This window comes from Opisthorchis viverrini (genome assembly GCF_000715545.1).
Source record: "Opisthorchis viverrini unplaced genomic scaffold opera_v5_211, whole genome shotgun sequence".
Classification (NCBI taxonomy): Eukaryota; Metazoa; Platyhelminthes; class Trematoda; order Opisthorchiida; family Opisthorchiidae; genus Opisthorchis; species Opisthorchis viverrini.
Genome location: NW_008751861.1, coordinates 728,759 through 749,573, shown reverse-complemented (window position 1 = coordinate 749,573; position 20,815 = coordinate 728,759). Strand labels below are relative to the sequence as shown.

Below are 20,815 nucleotides of genomic sequence, written 5' to 3'. Positions count from 1 at the left end.
GTGTTTTCTGAATTGGTGTATTCCAGCACAGCGCCTCAGCTCCTGATCCGTCCAGGCGAAAGTTTTGTTGAGGACCTAGTCTGTCGAAGAATCCACTCACAGTTCTGTCGGCGCAACAGGCTGTAGCCTCCGGAATGACCGATAGCGTTGTTTTATCAGAATTACACTCAGATGTGGAAATCTCTGAAATATTTGACAGAGCTGTCGTCGTATTGTTTGAAAAAAAGTATGAAGAACAGCTAGAACAAAGTAATGCTTCACGCCTCACTCTGGCGCGTTGTGTGATCAGGGTGGAGTGATCATTAATGCGAGTGATGTCTCAATGAACATACGGTGGCCGGTGAAGAAAATGTTTAAGTACAATCAATGTATTTAAAAACATGGTAACTTAATATTGTTTGCCACATGCTGATCTTAATCAGTAGACCCTTCTAGAGTAAACTGTTCATTCACGCCTCGCCTTACATACCCCACGTATCCTAAACTCCCTAGTTTTTATTTTTTTTTGTGAATACCAGGCCGCCTCACGTCTCAAGTTTTTGCTAACAACTGTGTTGTTGGTCGGCACTCCACCCATCATCTTTGCTGCTCAGTACAGCTATGTATCCAGTGGATTCACCTACTTTTTCGTCGGTTCAACAATCTTCTCACTGTGCACTTTGGCCGCATTCAGCTACTATTCCACAAAGCTCATTGGAGTGGTAAGTCCGATGCGTCTCTTTTCAATTCTCTTTGTCGTCTAATTTTACACGGCTATGCTTCCTACTTCCGGTGCGACGACCGCGATTCTGAAGTACACGTAGCCGCTTTTCTTCAGATTGTCTATCCATCGAACTTTTCCTGGTTATCGATGCCTTTCGTAGTTTTTCGATCAACTAGGGCCGCATTCGCACTGTAAGATGTTTTGCGTACAGCTCAACAGCTACTTAACCTCGCCCGTTCCTTCAGTTTTCCTTCGGTTTTTCTACTACGTCATGGGCTCAAATCAAGTTCAAAGATCAAACGCCCACAAAGTGTCCTTAGCAATGCAACCAAGTAACGTGATTGCACTAATTCAACTCTATTGTACTTCATAATGCTGCTCAACATGGTCCTTTCAAAATGGTAGTGGAAAAATGCTTTATCCTATGCTCCATGAAACACTGCCCAATTTGTGTTGAAATCTCGAGGTGAGGGAACAATGGACGACGTCATTCATGCTTTCTTAACCAACTACCGGACGACACCAAACCCAAGTGCGCCAATTGGGAAGTCTCCAGCCGAAGCTATGTTTGGGAGGAAAGTGAAAACATTGTTTGATGCATTGCGCCCCCGAAAAGCCAGATAAGCCAGCGATGAAAACCAACCAGGAAAATTCAACGGCAAATGTCGCTCTGGACGTATTTTTAACCGTGAAGACTCCGTCCTTGTCAGAGACTACTCAGCGAATAACTGGAGTTTGGGAGTTATACTGCGACGAAGAGAGAACGTCGTCTATGAAGTAGATGTTGGCGGAACGGTGTGGATTAGGCATGCTAATCAAATTCGACATTGCATACGACTCGATATAATACAAGAGAAAAAAAACGAATCTACCGTTAGACATCCTCCTCGAAACGTTCGAGACGCAACCGAAAAATAAGTCAACAGAATCTAACATTGACTTCAACCTATCTCCGTTGCAAAGGAGAACTGGACGACGAAGAATTCTAGTGAAGGCGGTTGCAGGTAAATCCCAGGTTGAGAACCTACGATCCATCTCCAAAAGGGGGAAGGGTCAGGACGCGCCCAGACATGAGAAAAAGCACATGTGCAGAGAGTGACGCATCCCCAAGGTCACCATCCGTACGGATAGCAGGTGCGTTGGCGGAGCTCACCAAACACGGCTTAGCAACATAAAACCAGTGGAGTGGGATGAAATTGTTCACGACCGGAACACCGCCATTGGCTGTACAGAACGAACAAGTGAACGACCATATACTTACACAGAAGCTCTGTATGTTTTATCCTGACAATACAGCTGTGTCCCGAGTTCTCTGTCTTCTCCTTATCGCGTAGTCTGGCAGGCTCAGTGCAGGCGTAACAAAAAGACGGCCACCCACGATACAACACAATGAAAACGGTATTTCTGTTTTGAATGGACAACATTACTTTGGGTTGTGTGATACCATTAGGGATTAGCGATGGTCTCTTCTAATGATGGTTTAACTCAAGTTCCCGTACTCCATACGATTGTCTGACCACGTACAGTATAGGACTTCTCGTAGAGATTAGCAATCTGCAACGGTCCAACAGACAACCCCATTGGTTGAGCGTTTTTAAGGAGAGAATGCTCCGGATGAATGTAATGTACAATGTGGAGCTCTACCAGCTTCCACTGGTCAGGTTTCGCGCAATAAACCGCATGAGAGCCAAAAGTCTGATGCAGGAATACTTCTGCAATTGTATGTCACTTGTCGATGGCAGACCGGTGTTCATATGGCAGGCCTGCTACCTACCGTTTGTATCTGAAGTAGAGCTACCCTACTCAAAGGTAGCTGCTTGGTCTAAATGCATGTATCTGGTCCATTTGCACATCACAGGCGGCGAGAAACTGTTGTTCGCTTTACGATACTCATCTTATCTGACTTTTGTCTTCGACAATACCTCCATTATCACTATTGACAACAACACTAGGGTAAAACGCTGGTGCTCCACTGCTGTATAACCATAACACGAAGAATGCGGTGCATTTTTTGGCATGGGGGTGCATTCATTCGATCATTTTTTTTACCACATCCACGCCCTGATTCATAGCTAAAAATCTGTCTTCACCCATACCTTTTACTTACCATACTTTTACTGAGTCTTCGATGTAACTGTTTTTATCCGTTTCTACGTCCCAATTCAGATCAGTATTCACAAACACACCGGCCTTATTCGTATCGGTCACTTGACCTTTTGGGGAAGACGGAACAACACTCTGGTTCATTTGGACAATCTTATCCCGGCAACTGACTACGCAGACACTCCGGAACGTAGCCAGACCGTACGGGTCGGGATTTTGGCGGACAACGACTTAACGGGACCTCAAAAGATAGGCCGAACATTTTTCCTTACACGTCTGCGTGGTGAGATTGTAGATCGTACACAATTCTCACAAATATTTGGTTTCCTGTGGGAATGATCCGTAGGTCGGTCCTATGGGTAACCTACTATGTATAAACAATAGTTCATTCACTGTTGTTCTTTTCATTGGAATGTGCGGTAGGCCTGTTTCCAAATCTCTCCCCGATTCGGAATGAACATTCCGGAGAATCGAAGCGATTGGCGTTAGCCAGCTGGATGACGCAGTGACATCAGATCTCACCCACAAGGCTTCCCTTTGAGGCTAGTACGTTAGTAGGTCTGCTAACGTTCCATACAGCTTTTACTTATCCTATTCACTATGATTTGATCCGCACACGTTTGCCCCTACAAAACGTCGTTTCTGGTTTGACGGCGTGGTAATGCATGACAGTATTAGGCTATCCACCCATCTGTCATGACCGAGGTAGACGTTTTCCTGTTTGCAGTGGAGGCGGTGAGTACTCTATATGTACGGAGGTGGATTGTGAACTTTCGCATCCTTTATGTAGCATCTAGCGCTAGACAGGTTTTTAATGTTGCTTCCCTTTGGCGTTCCTGTACAATTAACCCGTCATTTGTTATTAGTTATCGCTTGCGGGACGAGAAGGCCTCTTTAACAATGGGAACGTTGAGTCCATTCTCTTGTCAGTTTCCCAGTTTTGAGATACTCCTTCACGGAGTGAAGGGAAGGCCAGCGACTTACAGACAAAAAGATGAAACTTGTACATGGTATCGTTCAGCTGTAGCACCCTTTCGGTACCTAGCTGCCGTGCCACACGGAGGCACGAGGGCTGGGGTACTGCCAAGTCGCCCAAGTCTAGACAGGTGAAGTCGAGAGGCCGAGGTCGGGTTCGAACCACGGACCTTCCGGTCAGTAAATTCGCGCTCTAACCACTTAGCTCAACTTGCCCCATGGTATGGTACATGGTATTCCAGGGTTTGGTTGTCGTGATGGCTGAAAAAGCCTTAGGACATTGGCTTAATTGCCATCATTGCACTTAAACGCCTTCGCACTTCTCCAAACTACGAAGACCGCTAGTTTACAAACGTACTTTTTGGTCGGAATCTGTAACTGCCACTGTACTTGACAGCTGGTGCGAATACCGTAGGAAGTCATCGCTGATAACACGCATGCAAACTTCCGTGATTTCACCGACTTTATCCGGGTCTCCCTGATGGATATTCTTCATAAACGATCCGCGCTAATCCGAACCTAAATACATGCTACAGCCGACCGAAACGCAATCGCGATAAGCAACCATAACCTTCTAATGTCGGACCATCTATTGAGTAAGCTCCTAGATGTTCGAATTACACAGAGCGCCAGTTCAGAGGACCTAATTGCTGTGACCAGAGCCTAGCTATCTCGAAGGCCTTACTGCGAGTGAAATTTCGCTCTCCGAGATGCTGTCGTAGGTAGATGTCGACAATCACCTTTCACTGGAACGAATTCAGCCCACTCTACCAGGAAACAATAGATCGTAAGCAGCACTGGAAAGCGAAGAGCTAAATGAGGCTGTTTGGCTGTTTGTTAGTATGGAAGGGAAATCCAGCTATCAACGGAGAGTTTCAGATCGGTTTTGTAAGAAATGCGCGAGTTGTTGTCTTGCTGAACGGTAGTGCAACTCTATCGGTTCCTTCGCTTCCTGCTCCACCCACTATAGTGTATTAAAAGGCACGGTGGCTTCAAACAGCTCTTCACGGAGACAGGAAGATTATTGCAACTGTATTTATAGGGTACCTACAGAATGTTCCACAAGGTCGTGCTATTATTTCAGTATCGGGGCGAGAAGCGTCGGGCTCAAGATGCTCGATCCAGATTGGCTGGCATTCTGACCACTCAGGTCATGACTTCGTTTGGTCCGTAGCCTGCACGTGACACATCCACCCAGATGATGCGATGTTCGGTTATTAGGGACGGCTGGCTTCCGGACAGAAACCAACGGACCGTATCGACTGCAGGCTGTAGCTACACTAAATGGACAGACACTGAGAGCAGATGTAAAGTAGCATTACAATTAGTTGGTTCAGACTTCAAAGTTCCCTTAAAGCTGCATCAAGCGCAGCATTCCCAAGCAATTGCCACCTGAGAGACAGGAAAAGCTATCTGAAGTGTCCCCTTGATTTGCGTTCCAGTACTGTGAAAGCACTGGCAAAAAACTTGACCGAGCCTGTAGGTTACTTCATTCAGCGCGGTCTGGCAGGAAATTCTGTTTCCTCATAGTTGTCCGGTAACAAAAACTTGACCCTGTAGGTTACTTCATTCAGCGCGGTCTGGCAGGAAATTCTGTTTCCTCATAGTTGTCCGGTAACATAGCAGATCCAACCAACCATCTGTAGCTTCTTGCCAGTCATATACAAAGGCCAACAAAACGATGGATTGTCTCCAACAAACACCATCTTCGAAGTAACTCTCCCGCACATTCGACCTGCCAGCAACTAGGAGTTACTGGACCGAAATGGTACATGCTAAATCAGGAGCAAATTCCATTTACCTGAATGTGTTGAAGGCGTTCGATCATGTGGACCATCGTATTTTCCCACCAGAACCTCTGATATATGTGGGTAGTTGGCAGTATGGATTAGAAACTTCCTATCCTTGAAGGTCTGGAGTCGGCAAACTGTCGCAGTCAACTAAAGTGAGATACGCCGTGCCACAAGGGTCAGTCTTCATCCATTGCCAACATATATTAGCACCATGCTTTGCATATTCGTCTCGAAACAACATTTGCTGACGACGCCGAACTCTGAAAAGCCATGGATTCTCCGGAGGACAGTCGCCTTCGAATAAGGATGACTGTATTTGACCACTAGGTGTCATATTCAGCATGCGAAATTCATACCCCTCCTTGGGTAGTCAGGTTTTAAAATTCAGTTCCCATGCCCACTGCTTAATTATATTCCCACACGGCAGATCTTAATCTGTTTAATTCAGTGCTTAGCATCTCCAGCTGTGGGCAACCGCCATCTTGATCTTCTTTTCCCAGCGCTTTACACATTCGAGCCAATGATTTTCCATGAGTTTCTAACAGCATTTATCCGTCTCCCAAGCCAGTATCCAAGTTCTGCAACATTAGTTGAAAGGAGATTAACGAACGGCCCACCAAGGGTGAGCGGCTAAGCCAGTAAGAATTTCATAGGGACCAGACCTACCCGGAATAATCGCTGGAAAACTCGAGCGACTCCGAGGTGCCCTGTTACTTTTAAAGCCACATCATGTTAGAGCTTTCACATAGCATTCATCTCCGAGCCACTTAATGAACCCAGACAACCAATCCAGTTAATAGGGTTGTCGAAAGAGCAAGCTATGGACATTATGCTGCCCAACATTTTGTAGTCTTATCTCATTCGTCGTTCTAAGAAGCAACCTGATCCTCATTTTCAACACCTATGTCAACGCAGGATGTGAAACACCAGCAACATCAATAGTCGAACGCTGCATCTTTCACTATCCGTCTTTATACACTGCTGTGACAATCCTGTGCAAACTCCTTAGCGCACACTTCTGTTGTTTTTACTACTGAAATTACCCACTGAACAATCGTGTGGGAAATATTTTCTGCTGAAAAAGTAAGTGAAAGATGATACCTTTTTGCAAAAACCTCTAATTGGAACAACCCCGTCTTTGATCAGAACCGATAAAATATAGCTGAATGTTGGATAGGATCTAAACGGCATGTTTGTGGCATGCGGTCACCCAAAATCCGCATGTACCCTAGCCAACATTGGGACCGGTAGCATGACATGGCTCACAGGGAACTCAACTCAGTGCATCACTGTGGGGATTGTGAACCACCTGGGTCAGCGAATGCTGAAGGCTCCGTGCGGCTCATTGTGATAGCCACTGTCTTCGCTTTTCGTTGTCAGATCATGTCGCCTACATACCACTAAGGGTATGCTATAGTCAGCGAAGTAACATGATTCTAACTCATGGAAGTTTAACCGTAGGATCGAGCCTGTCGTATGTACACGTATGCAGCACTTTCGCTGGACAGCGTGCACATTCGGTTGAGGCCGAAATCACTCTTGGAAACGTTCTCTTAAGATCCATACGGCTTGTTTCTTACTTCTGTAGCCTTTCTCAGTATAGTTGGAGTATACACCAACTGATATAGAGAGGAATTCATTCGGGGGTTGCTATACTATTTTGTCAGGGATGAAACTGGATATTGCCAGTGTAAAGAGCGAGTGCGGTGCTGATTGCAAGTAAAACAAGACATTCACGAAATGAGCGGACAAAGAATGTAGAACGCCCTTAGAGCACGCCATGGCTCTGCCGGTTGGTTGACCTTTGCTGTTCACTCGTCTAGTTCTCCGCTGATTTATGTTACCGGTTCGTTGTTGGGCATGCAGCTTGACCAGAGGGATTTCTGAAAAATCCTAAACCTGTCTATAATGTTACGTTTGCTAGAACTAGATACGAGTATTACTCTGATATCCTCTAGTATGGTTGTGTTTACGGTGCGTTGTGGGCTTGATGAAATCCAAACTCTTCAAAGAGAACGGCTATAATGTCACTAGGAACGATGTCCCACGACCGTGGAGTACTATTCCCATACTATACCATCAGCAAAAGCCTTGAGATCGGTCATACTTTTTACTGGCGATTCAAAATTACAGCGGAGCCCCGTTCCTGAACCTTTCAGCCGTTCAACGGTACCTTCTACTTAGGTTTTCCGAGTTTCTTGTCATACGTACTTGACTTAATTTGGCCAAATCGTGTTCGAAAGGCCCACGGTCTAACGTGTAGACAAGTGGTGATAAGACCTGACTTGGTCCATGTTATCAAACAAAATCATCACTAGTGTGGGGTACATTGAAAAAGCGTGTGTACATTTACGGATCTAAGATATCGTCTGTAAATAGAGCGGAATCTCGGACTCAAGGAGGAAATTTGGGGCGGAAATGCTACTGAAGTTGTCATCAAGGACTTCTCGTTTAGCAACGTACTCCAATTTACGAACATAGTTTGCGCGGACCCCAAATTGGTTTTTAGCTTAAGGAGACCGTAATGTGCAGTTGAAACGGGTGGGAGCCTATTTTTTTCGTTTTGCTGGGTGCCCATTACCCGTCATCCTTGACACCGTTTAGAAATATAGAAAACATTCGTCAACTATTCGAATCAGATACGCGAATATTAAAGATTGATCTTTCCCCCATGCGTCTATGCACAGAAACAGTGGAATGAAAGGATCCATGATCAGTTACATCCACTTAGTCATGATAGACCAATAGGAGTTCAAGGTGGTAGTGACAGCACGCCTTTATGGAACTGCACATCGTGTTACCTTCGTCGCTGACGGTCTGGAACACTAAAGTACAGACCATGGGACAATTATTGGGATTATGACAGAGTTATGCATGAGCACTGATGGAGAAAGCTGGTTTGAACGTCTCGAACCAATCATAATCAGTCTTCAATATATTTTATGTTGATCATCTTCCCCTAGTCATTTGTTTCTTGTATCAAGAATTCACGGTTCTCTGATACAGGTGTACTGAAGCATTAGAAACCACGAAGACAAAGAAAACAAGTGCGAGTAAAATGACTCAAGTAGTTCTCAACGACCCCAGCGTTGCTTGATGTTCCGGAAACGACAGAACAGAGCGCGAAATTCATGCGATTGGATATCCCAGTGTGAAGACACGTTCCTGAATTGTAGATGAATAAAACGGAAAAATGCAAAATTATGAAATATTGTGGTGAACTTGAAAGACGCCTGTCAATTTGCAAATGACGTCCTTATTCACAACTTGAGGATAGGCACAGCAGAGTTGCGACAATCACCCTCGCGACAGATAACATCTGTCAAAATATACATTTAAGCAGGTAACCGCAAGTGTACACGTTAATAGACGTCTGACGTTCGTTGATTTGAAACCATCTCTTAGTTCATCGTATGCTTGCCGCCTTATCACGCTGGACAATGCGCAAGTAGAGTATGCCAAAGAAGGATCATTATTCCGCGAACTGGAAATCACGAACCAGGATGCGGTGAAGCTTCTGGCCTTGCCACACACCACACGGATGAAGTGTGTCCTAATGTAACCATCTGCATCCTTGTGCGTAAAAGCCATGATGAATTGAGTTGACTGCCGCTAAGTACACTGGTCATTTAGATCTTCGCAGGTTCCAGTGGACGACTAACCATAAAACGCAACCCACGAGCCTTAAAACCGGGCATGGTAGCATTCGAGATAACTGCTATTTAATCAGAATGCTCGGAGCCAATCAACTTGATTCGGCCATGAAACTAGCCAGAGTAGTCCAGCGCGATACATTAACCAGTGGATCAATGAGCAGAGCGTTTATACATAAAACTGAGCTATTTCACATGGGACTGGCGGGATGTTTTGATATATGATCTTAAAGGAAAAAATATGGTTAGGCTGCACGACGAGAATATTGCAGCAACCTGGGTAAGACCGATCAACTGGCTTACATTGCGGACCGTACCGATGCACCCAATGGACTGTAGGGCCACAGAAATTACCCAGCGAAGCGTCCAGACAAAGAAAACGGGCAGGTATCAGCTCGAATCCTCGTAAAAACGGCTTACGTGTGCGTAGGGACGGTCAACATCCCATGAGCTTTTTTGGCGAAATGTATACTGAGCTAGCGCGGCGACAGCTCCCTCAACCAGAAAAAACATGGTGTTCGGGAAACAGACTACTATCTTGACATTACCCACAAAAGACCTCGACCCGTTCAGTGTCATCTCATTCAGCAGCTAGTGCACAAAAAAGACCTGAAAGTTATCGGATATTATTGGTGGTTTTGGTTGAACCCTAAGTTCTGAATTTCTACGAGTGATCGTTGCCAGCATTTGCATAAGGCTGCTAACCAATCAGTCTGGGTGAGAAGGCATGAATATGGTGATTTCTGCCAAATGGCGTGTACTGAGGGGTGCACTTAACACAGCAGTCATTGAGATGAAGAGGCTGATACATCCGTGGGAAAAATGGTCAGTGAAACGTCAAGGAACCGTACAAACCAAACAGTTACACATAGTCCACATTTAGTCTTATCTCCCTAATCATGGGATCATCTCAACAGGAAAACGGCCGACTATTTTCGCCTCCCGTCATCAAACGGAAAAACCAAGTGTGTACACCTACAGTGCTTCTAATAATTTGTCCAATCTACTCAACTGAATATTCTCACCCACAACAACGAAACAGGTTAATGTGAGAGGCTGTCGCAAGAACATCATCAAAGACAGCAACATCNTATGTATATTAAAAGCCCTACAGTGAAGAGAAGATAAAAAGAGCGGATGAGGGAGGGGACCTAGTGCTGGCCTATGTCAAGCATTTTGAGGTGCCTACACCTCTAAGCGCCCAATCAGACAATCTGGAAGGAAACTGACAGCAAGAATGCCATTGAAATCGATTAGCCGCCATTTCTTGCAACGTCTCCACCCAAGCACAGGCACACGAGTACCCCATCCTGGAAGCCGAACAACACCAAAAACACCCAAACTCTTCGTGATCTCTCTCATACCCTTCCTCCCAGACATGCGTTGTTCACCTCGCGATTTGCGCCATTCTGGAGGAGGCACGGAGAACGACACTCGTCTCCGTAGACGATGTTTCGGCATGCGTAGCACATGACCGAGCCATCGCAGTCGGTGACGCCGGATGTTGTCCCCGATTGAAGTACGTGCCGCACAACCAAATGCCCGTTTTCTAGTCACCTCGTTACTAACACGCTGACGCCATTACAAGAGCATAATTCCAACTAAACGGATTTCGTTTAATATCTGCATTAACCCGTAAACTGGAGTACTATCGATTTGGAAACGAAATAACCCTGAAAGCGCTGGGCGACACAGATCCCATTGTCATCAGGTGATTCACGTGTGTATGCAGAAAAGACAAACGTGTGCAGAGTGAGCTTGCTCGATACATTGAAACAGCTGAATAGAAGCACGAAAACACTTTTGAAAACACAGAATGCACGGGAGCGGTTTAACACAAACACGTATGGTACTATTCACCGCTAAGATATCGGATACGACAAGTGTAAACCATCAACCGTAACGCACTACAAAATAGAACATCGACTTACAAGAACTCTGAGAACCGACTTTGCCATGGGAATATGCCGGCTAAACAGGTATAAGTACCAAATTGGATCGTCAGCTCAACGTCTGGCAGTTTCGTGGTTTCTAAAAACGTAGTTGTCTACCACAAAGAAAGACCAACCATGCATAGCCTTATCCATTGTCCGGACGGATATACGATTTTGTGCTGAACAGATTGATTTCATAACATCACAAGTTGCAGTAACGCCCCATCGTATGCCATGTAAATGAACCAACAGCTGCGTACGCGTGGCTTCTGGACCAACCATGCATAGCCTTATCCATTGTCCGGACGGATATACGATTTTGTGCTGAACAGATTGATTTCATAACATCACAAGTTGCAGTAACGCCCCATCGTATGCCATGTAAAATGAACCAAAAGCTGCGTACGCGTGGCTTCTGTTGGTTGTAGTCTGTATGGAAACGAAAGGACTAACCATTGTCACTTTCAAAAGTATAACGGTACAATGAGCCAGAGAGCTTTTCGACGCCTGCCACATTCGTCAGTTTACTTAATCGGTCAACAAGCTCTGACTTGCGCGACAACACATTACCTGAATGGAATGAGGATACACAAACTATCAGTACCTTTATAGTCACATATGGAAACCACGGAAATTCCCAAATCTTTGGACCACAAGAGCATGTTAAACATAGCATTCAAAGAAATCGCATCTTCAAATATCACAAGAGAGATGTGACTGGGAATCCTCAAGTTCTGAGTTGCATCCATTTCTGTTCGTTTGAAGTGACTCGTGTTTGGCAGTCTTAATCCAAACCACAGACAGCGAGCCAGCTGAACAATCAAAAGCAACAGGTGATGGAATCGGAGAATTGACACCAGTAGCATACGGTAGAGAAAGCGCTGGATATCTGAACAGGACATTATGGTGGCTGAAGTAGAAGACAGTAGTTATTAAAGATCAGGGTTTCGCAAACCAGCAGAAAGTTATTCCGATAGAATCCAATCAAAAGGACATCAAACTTTCAGCTACACTCGTCAAACTGAAAGCCATCTGACAACGGAAATACCAGTCGGAAGCAACAACGCGCAAAAGACGGATCAATAAGAAAACCCAACACACTTGAAATACGAGACAGTGTTGTCGGTGATGACACGAAGAACGGGTGATGTTTTCAGAGGCCACTATTAGTAATTTACTTCAATTTCAATAGCATCAGGCTAAAACCACGTTTTAATCCAGTTTCGTTCCAACGCATGTGCTACTAGGCAAAAACTTTGATACCGACGAAAGCCGGAAAGGTACATGGAAAGATTACTAAGGTTACCACAACCAATGCTCAGCCAAGGCAACAGTAGAAGCTGTGTTGCACGTTCGGTCAGCCCTAAAAACTGCACATTCCAACTGTTGACCGTGACCCGTGGCACATGATTGAATACGTTCGAAATACTTTTAAAACCAGAGTCTCGTACTGCTTAAAAGGCACCTGATGTGCAAAGCTGCATTAGAAGTGAGACAGCAATGTGTTACTCCTTGAGCGCTCGGACCATGCCGGATTCCCGCAACTAAGTGGCAGTGTGCAGTACTCTGAAATTTTCATCTTCCTCGGACGTTGCAGAACACCTTACTAACACACTGAAGACAAAACTCAAAGATGTCTCCCAGTGGCCTTGGATGCTGTACCAAAACCAAGACAAGCCTCAAACTCCCACCTGATTCCACACCGACTTTCACACCGAAGCGTCCCACCCCGCTCTCGCAACTGTGGGGAATGAACTTTTTCGTTTCCATGAATCCGGAGTTATCCAGCCAGTAAACTATTCACAATGGGCAACTCTGATTGTTGTCATCAAAAAAGCAAATGACAAGGTGCGCGTGCGTGCTGATTATTCCACTGGATTAAACGCTGTGTTAGACTCTCACCAATATCCATTGCCGGTACCAGAAGATTTGCTCACCAACCTCAATGGTGGAAGATGTTTCGCAAAGCTGAATCTCGCTGAGGCTTACCTTCAAATAGAAGTCTCTGATGACTCCAAAGAATTGACAATCAACACACATCACGCTTTGTTTCAATTTAACCGTCTGCCATTTGGGGTAAAATCTGCACCAGCAATATTTCAACAAACAATGGATGTCATGCTAAACGGGTTATCAGGAGTTGCTACTTATTTGGGTGACATCATTCTTACAGGTTCTAGTCAAGAACTTTTGCACTGTGTACTCGAACGAGTTCAACAATATGGTTTTCGTCTACGTGCAGAAGAATGTGCATTTTTCTCACTTCTATCAAATATCTTGGATTTATTTTTGACATGGTCGTTACCCAAAGCCGAAAAATATTTCTGCCATACAAATGTCAGCACCGACGAATTTAGTAACATTGCGCTCCTTTCTCGGTTTAGTAAGCCATTACAGTTCATTTTTGCCAGACATGTATTGTGTCTGTGAACCACTAAATCATCTTTTAAAAAAGGATGTGCCTTGGGACTGGTCACATCAGTGCAAGTCCGCTGTTGACAAAGTAAAGTCACTTCTCAGATCTGACCTGCTACTCACACATTACAGTCCGGCCCTGGATATTGCTGTTCTCTTAGATGCATCTAACTATCGTATTGGAGCTGTCACCTCTCACGTTTTTCCCGACGGAAACGAAAAAGCAATCACCCACGCAGCTAGATCACTAACAATTACCGAGCGCAATTATGGTTAGATTGAAAAAGAGGCTTTGGCGATAATCTTTGTCATCAAGAAGTTCCACAAAATGCTCTATGGACGTCATTTTACGCTCACCATTGACCATTAGCCTCTTCTCGCCGTTTTCGGATCTAAGAAAAGCATCTGTTTAAACAGCCAACCGTTTGCAACGTTGGGCTACAACGTTTCTGGGCTACGACTTCTTCATCAAGTACTAGTCGGCTGATGCTGTTGGCCAAGCTGATGCATTATCAAGACTCATGGATTCTCAGCGTCAACAACCCGAGGATGCTGTTGTTGCCGCAATAAAGGTGGAACCAGAAGTTAACGCAGTGCTTGCTACTACAATCCGCGAACTTCCAGTTACTTCTACCATGGTTCGCGATCCCACCGCTCGTGATCCGTTACTTCAAAATGTACTCCATTTTCACCGTACATACCGGCCTGCAGTATGTTCCGATAAGGAACTTCAACTGTTCTACCAACGTCGATCCTCACCTTCCGAGATTGATGGTTGCACACTCTTCGCAGAACGAGTAATTGTGCCTCCGGAATTACAAAGTGATGTCCTTAAACAATTTCATTATGGACATTCCGGTATTAACCGCATGAAGGCGCTAACAGGTAGTTGTCTGGTAATTTGTTGTAAATATTGGTAGCTCGGGTGAGTTTGTTGGTTGCTTGCAAACGTTTCGTCACCATACGAGGAGACATCATCAGTGCGTATCAATTGTGTTGACGAAACGTTTGCAAGCCAAATGCCAAGCTCGGCGAACAGATCAACAGCCACCTGATCAACAACCAATAGGTAGTTGTCTACTGGCCGGGCATAGATAAGCAGTTAGAAGAGCTTGTATGCAAGTTCTCAAAATGCCAACTATCTGCAAAATCCCCTCGAAAAACATAATTATGTTCATGGCCTGTCACAGAAACTTCATGGTCACGACTTCATGTTGATTTTGAGGGACCAATCAGCGGCCAACAGTACCTCATCCTAGTAGATGCTTATAGCTAATGGCCAGAAGTGTTTAACATGAACCATATTACTGCTTGTGCTACCATTTCAAAACTATAACATGTGTTTAGCCAGTTTGGAGTTCCAAATATCATTGTTTCTGACGACGGCAGTGCACTTACTTCCGCTAAATTTTCCGATTTCTGTCAAGAAAATAGCATACAACACGTGCGATCACCGTTCCATCCATAATCAAATGGCCAAGTGGAAAGATTTGTGGGCACTTTCAAACGCGCACTCCTAAAACTCGAAAGGGAGGGGACCACACCGGAAATTATCGAGACATTTCTGCTGAGTTACAGAGTGACACCAAATGTTAACGCTCCACATGGTAGGTTCCCGGCGGAGGTACTTATGAACCGAAAGATCCACTTACCAGTTGACGTCATCCGTCCAACACCACATTTGCCAACCTAAATATGGAAGTTCAGTTCAGTTCATTCGACATCACGGTGATATAACATATTTATACCCGGCCAATCTGTGCTAGCGAAAGACCATCGTGGTGATGCGGAAAAGTGGACACAATGCATAATTGTGCTCCGTGATAGAAGAGCTGTCTATGAGGTGAATGTAGGCTTCCTATCTTCCAGCGACATATACACTCGACCCTGTTCTTCCACTGGAGATTCTTCTTAACACATTTGAGCTACCTCAAAAGCCAAAATCTCTAGAGCCGATGAATGAACCAACAATTTCCAAAAATTGCGCACCTAGAAGGTGGACCGATCGAATACGAAGGCATGTCATACCAATACAACTCAACCATCAGCAGCAGTCCTACGATTGAGCACTTCAAAAGGGAGGTGTCAGGAGGACTACCTCCAAACGAGCAAATCAATCCTACTAACGATTTACCTTGTATACTGAAACCACGTTTCTACATCTCAGCCTCTCACTGACATCCCATCGGACTCTAGCTGCTTTTATATTCTGGTTCCGTTGAATTTCCATAACACGGAACGACCCACTTGTTTCTAGTATAACTTCCTCGAAGTTGTTTGTCTTCTCCAGTTCGGTTACCTTGTGTATCTGACTAATATATTGTCAAACAGGATATAACAAGCAGGAAGCTAAGGACCGACACAAAGTTGCACTACCGTTCAGCAAGTCACAACAATGGCACAGCAAACCCAAGTAATTTTACAGCAGCAATTGAAGTATTTCGAAAAAGCTCAAACGAGGCTCGTTGAATCTGATGTGTAGTATGTCATTTTCCACAGATGTTGCCGCCAGCTCGATTAGTGAATTCAATTCTGACGCTGAATCTGGACGAACTTTCGAAATATGAGGACATGTTTCAAACCGATTTCACTCAGTTTGATGACGAATGGAAAGTTCGACTTTTGCTGCGGAATCTGGGGACAGCTGAACATGATCGGTTTACAAATTTTATACTCCCAAAACTCTCATGACCTTGGTTTCGCACATGCTGTCTAAATCTCGGCCCAAATTTTCGCCGAGCAAAGTTCATTGTTCAATATCTGTTATCAACATCTCAAGATTATCGAAAGGGATACTGAAGAGCTCATCACTTATGCAGGTGTGGTCAACAGGGAATGCGAGCACTTTCAGCTCAACACCGTATCAGAGGATTAATTCAGGTGTCTCGTTTTTGTGGCTGGTCTTCAGTCGATAATCGGCTCCGGCTACTGAATGGAATTGAAGAGGATCCAGATTTGACGGTTTAGGAACTTACCATCGAATACCAGCATCATATCAATCTCAAGGCTGATTCTGCGATGGTTGGACATTCCATATTCTCTCAGCCTGATATGGTATGCAAAGTAACTTCCAAAAGGCAATCAAATTCTAAACGAGGTTTAGGAATTACCATCGAATACCAGCATCATATCAATCTCAAGGCTGATTCTGCGATGGTTGGACATTCCATATTCTCTCAGCCTGATATGGTATGCAAAGTGACTTCCAAAAGGCAATCAAATTCTAAACGAACTCCAAGAGTCACCCACACCCTGCTGGTTACGTGAATGTCGTTATTCACGCACTACCAGAATCACAGGTGCAGTCACTGCCGTCGAAAAGGTCGCAAAGAATAATACTGCAGCGACAACTTCAAGGCTCACGCAAACACCGACCCGAAAAAGGACGCCGGCGGGGGCTAGGATGAAATCACCCAGTCGACGTAAATCCGGCACTGGCAGCCACCTCACTTCAGTCCATTTTGGTGAATCTTGCCAGAAGCCATCAATGTTTTACCCATGGACCAAGCCCTTCAGTTTACAAACCCAGGTTCATGCGGATCGCTCCAGTGACATCCAGAAAGGTCAAGAAAGGGGGCCGGAGAAAGGGATGCCACAACAATCACACAGAAGCCAGATAACGATTCGAGGATATGGAGAATGCTTTCCACGGCCGACGCAGGGTCAAATACGACGTCAAACATCAGGCAAAAACCAGAATATAAGCACGGCCACGTCAAATGAACCAACTTTATACAACAGACTGCGCCAAGGTAGGTGAACCACGTCGCATGAAACACAGGACAGCCATGACATACCTCCGAAGGAAATATCACTATTACCACAACGTTTCGATTCTTCATTCTTGTGACCTATGAGGAGTTCATAAAAGGCTCCGTAGGAATTTAATAATGAATAGAACTTTAATTTGGCTTATATGCTCTGCAACAGCGTTTTTAAATGTTTGTTCCAGTCGCACTCCGTCTTTGCCTAGGGTGTAACCTTTTTTCCAAAGTATAATCCCCGGCGACTTACACGGTCTTTACATGCACGTGATGGAAGTGTTGTTGACACAAATCAGTGGTGCCTAAAGGGCCCTTCAGCGACTGTATAACTATACAGTCGAAAATGTGGTATTTACCATGAAGGTCCAATTTGTAGGTGACAAACTAACGATAAATTGTTTCCGAGGTTGTGGTAATAGCATCAGCCCTTCCTGATAATTTTGCAACAGGTGTTCAGTGGATATTAGCTAACTTGTAAAAAAACTCGGAACGCTACAATTTTGTGCTTTATCACGAAAACCTGTTACGAAATTCGATTCAGTGGCCAAAAGTGACCTCATAATTTTGCTCAGCTAGACAAAAAACTACGAGCAACATACTAGCGAAACGTGCAGATGAGTTAGACTAACGCCCCATATAAGTCGCAAATCTGAACACGCCGTGGTAACCCTTGAAATGATTTGCGTTCGCCTCTAGTGAGCGGTCTGGAGATATGGCACAGCAAGTTCGAAGTTGGGAGCGTGCCAAAATCATAGAAGGGATATTATTTAAAACGAATTGCAAAAAGAAGGTAGATTCTGGTGATTTTTACTTATGTACACTTATGCGTCTTTAGAGTTGAAGTTCAGACAGTTGGTTAGAAGATTCTTTTCTGCTGTTTTAAGCTATCCAAGCTTGTCGATTATTCAGTCGTGTTTGATCTGTCACGCTGCGAGAACGGATGCATTTCGCCCCATATTCAAGGAGGAAGTGCAGTTGATGTCGTTTGGTGGCTTAAGAAAATGCAAGCCTCTCATTGATGAGCTGTTTTTCAAACGGAGGCAATGAACGGGCTAAAGAATGACGACACGAGCATCATTTTAACGGTTAACTACAAGCGCCCAACAGTCATCATGTCTAGGCCAAACTATATCAGTAAGACAAAAGCTCTAATGAATGACGGGGCCGCGCATCGCCGAATCGAGGACGATTAAAGCAAAGGACTTGCAGACAAAATCGGGACGAACCTGGAGAAGATCTAAAAGCTTCAAATGATCGTAAGAAAAGAGCATTGAGAGATGAGAGCTCAGGGCTCCACCATTCCCCGCTTCTGTGGACTCCGGAATGTAGATGAAAACACAACACCGCTACGACCAACTGCATCACTCTCGGGGACTCTATCAACCAATCTGTAGAGGTGACTTAAATATTTCATCAGTGTGTCACAACACGCAATCAACAATGAACAACCCCCATAAAAAAACTGAGGAATACAAGCAGTGAAGCGGATGAAATAATGTTTTTTGGACCTACTCCGTTTTTACATCGATAGACATAGTTACCACCAAGAAAGCTGTCCTCAAACTACGGGCAGGACACTACATTCCAAATAGATCCCTAGGAAGAAAAGGCCTCTGCAAATTTCATAACTCTTACCCGACTGCACGTTTCGAGTTCATCGGCGTGTGCTGTGAACAACTACGAGGAACACCAATGGAATCTCCGAATTCTGGATTTATTGCAGAGGTTGCAATGCAGAAACTGGAACGAATAGTACTTCTGGACAAACCCTGAGATTTGGATCAGCTACGCATAAAACATTTGTCACCATCGAAAGGAGTGAACTAGAACGAAAAAGCCAGCTAATAAACGGCGTTTTTGATAATATCCAAGTCTTAATGGAAGAAGAAACTTATGGAAAACTGGCATTCACAGACGTCCTCATCACGAGATTACGAAACGGACAACTGCAAACGAAAGTCTACGAAAAGGCAACACATACAGATCAAATTCTCGACCACTGTAGGAATCATTCAAACTGTCGAAGCTGAAAAAGCCATCGACAACCACATATAAATTGATTATTTTACTGCTAATCCGCCCAACAAACCAGAGTGTACAATTATAGGAGAAACAGACAAGCTGAAACAAAAAGGGGAGCAATCAGCTATGGCGGACTATCACCGAACCAACAAACTGAAGATCTATGAAGAAAAACTCAATAAATGGGCCATCCAAGTGCAACCAGCATGGCAAATACGAAAGAAATTATATCGTATGGGGAGGTGCAAGTAGCCAATGAAGCTCTTGCGGACAGGCTTTGAGCAAATCAATCACAATGGACGAGGAAAACCACTTGAAATAGAAATTCCCACGTCTTCTAAGTAAATGCATGGGAGAAGGGCCACAACGGAACAGATCAAAAAAATACCAAATGACAACTTCCCTGAAACACTCCAAACCAGCAATCCGATCAACGGCATACGGGAAATACTGACCCGAAGGTAGCACGATCTGGGATCGGGCCAATAGTATTATTAGGACGGCGTAAACCAAATGGCTGGTCTTGTGATTGGACAGTAGATAATAAATAAGCGCAGCTAAATTCGGAGGAAGCGCACTGACGATGCCTCTTCGCCCGAGGACGAATTTTCTGGAAGCGATCTGCCAAGCCTTGCAAACAGGTCAACTTCCATTTGATCAACCACCAGTAAGAGCACTAATCTTTCTACCTTTTGACAACTGGGTAGTAATTAATCGGCGTGATCTTGTCACACCTCTAGCCTTCTCTGCCTGGTTTCTGTCACCTTCGATAAACGGTGTTTATACCATCCACTGGGTGGCAGACACGTGTAGGCCATTTGGCTACCTAATACACCCTAAAAACCCTTCAGACATTATGAATGGGAACCCGTATTTTTGAATGATTTGCCTTGTCATTGACTACATACTTCGTAGCTAGTAAATCAATAATATTCCCAACTCCTTTGTCAGAGAATTCCACGTATCAGTTATGTATGTCTGTACATTCAGACGAAGCAACTCCAGAGCGCAAATTGCTATGTGAACACAGAAAACAAAAATATCCATTCAGCTAGATAAGATGGTGCTTTTACACACGTGTACGCCATGAATCCGTGACCAACGGATTGCGAGTGCATTTTTCGTACTTTTTCTTATATCTGGACGCTGAAAAACGCTGTAGGCGGGTGTACCAAGTCATCTTTCCTTGCTGGAATGCTCGAAGTTTGAACTCCAGTTCCATGAAGAAACGACACTCATGACCGCAGAAGTAATCTACTTTCTGCCTTGTTACATTGCGTACGTCAGTCGATGCGTCCTCTGAACCTGTGAGACATTAAACAACAATAAAAGCTTGTCTGAAAACATTCTAAAGTGTGACGCCGTTTGCTTCGGCATATTAGATGTGAACTTTACCGTGGCTGAAATGTCCGGCATCACTTTTCAGAGATACGGACCACACGAGAAACGAGAG

At 44.6% G+C, this 20,815-nt stretch overlaps 2 protein-coding genes across 2 annotated transcripts in view; one reads left to right on the top strand and one right to left on the bottom strand.

Moving 5' to 3' along the window:
* The window catches only part of T265_08179 (hypothetical protein), a gene marked incomplete at both ends in the record, with an annotated part of 61,562 nt that extends 56,607 nt beyond the window's left edge, over window positions 1-4,955 (top strand). Inside the window, 2 exons of the mRNA XM_009173904.1 lie at window positions 519-701; window positions 4,866-4,955. Of these exons, the coding sequence (XP_009172168.1) occupies window positions 519-701; window positions 4,866-4,955 (273 nt within the window). The remainder of the gene's footprint in view (window positions 1-518; window positions 702-4,865) is intronic.
* A 3,614-nt stretch (window positions 4,956-8,569) lies between these two features.
* On the bottom strand, window positions 8,570-12,073 carry T265_08178 (hypothetical protein; the record flags this gene model as incomplete). The annotated part of the gene is made up of 3 exons (XM_009173903.1): window positions 8,570-8,739; window positions 11,159-11,258; window positions 11,615-12,073. 3 exons carry the CDS (start codon window positions 11,835-11,837, stop codon window positions 8,649-8,651), a joined length of 414 nt encoding a protein of 137 aa, XP_009172167.1.
* Between the last annotated feature and the right edge of the window lie 8,742 nt (window positions 12,074-20,815).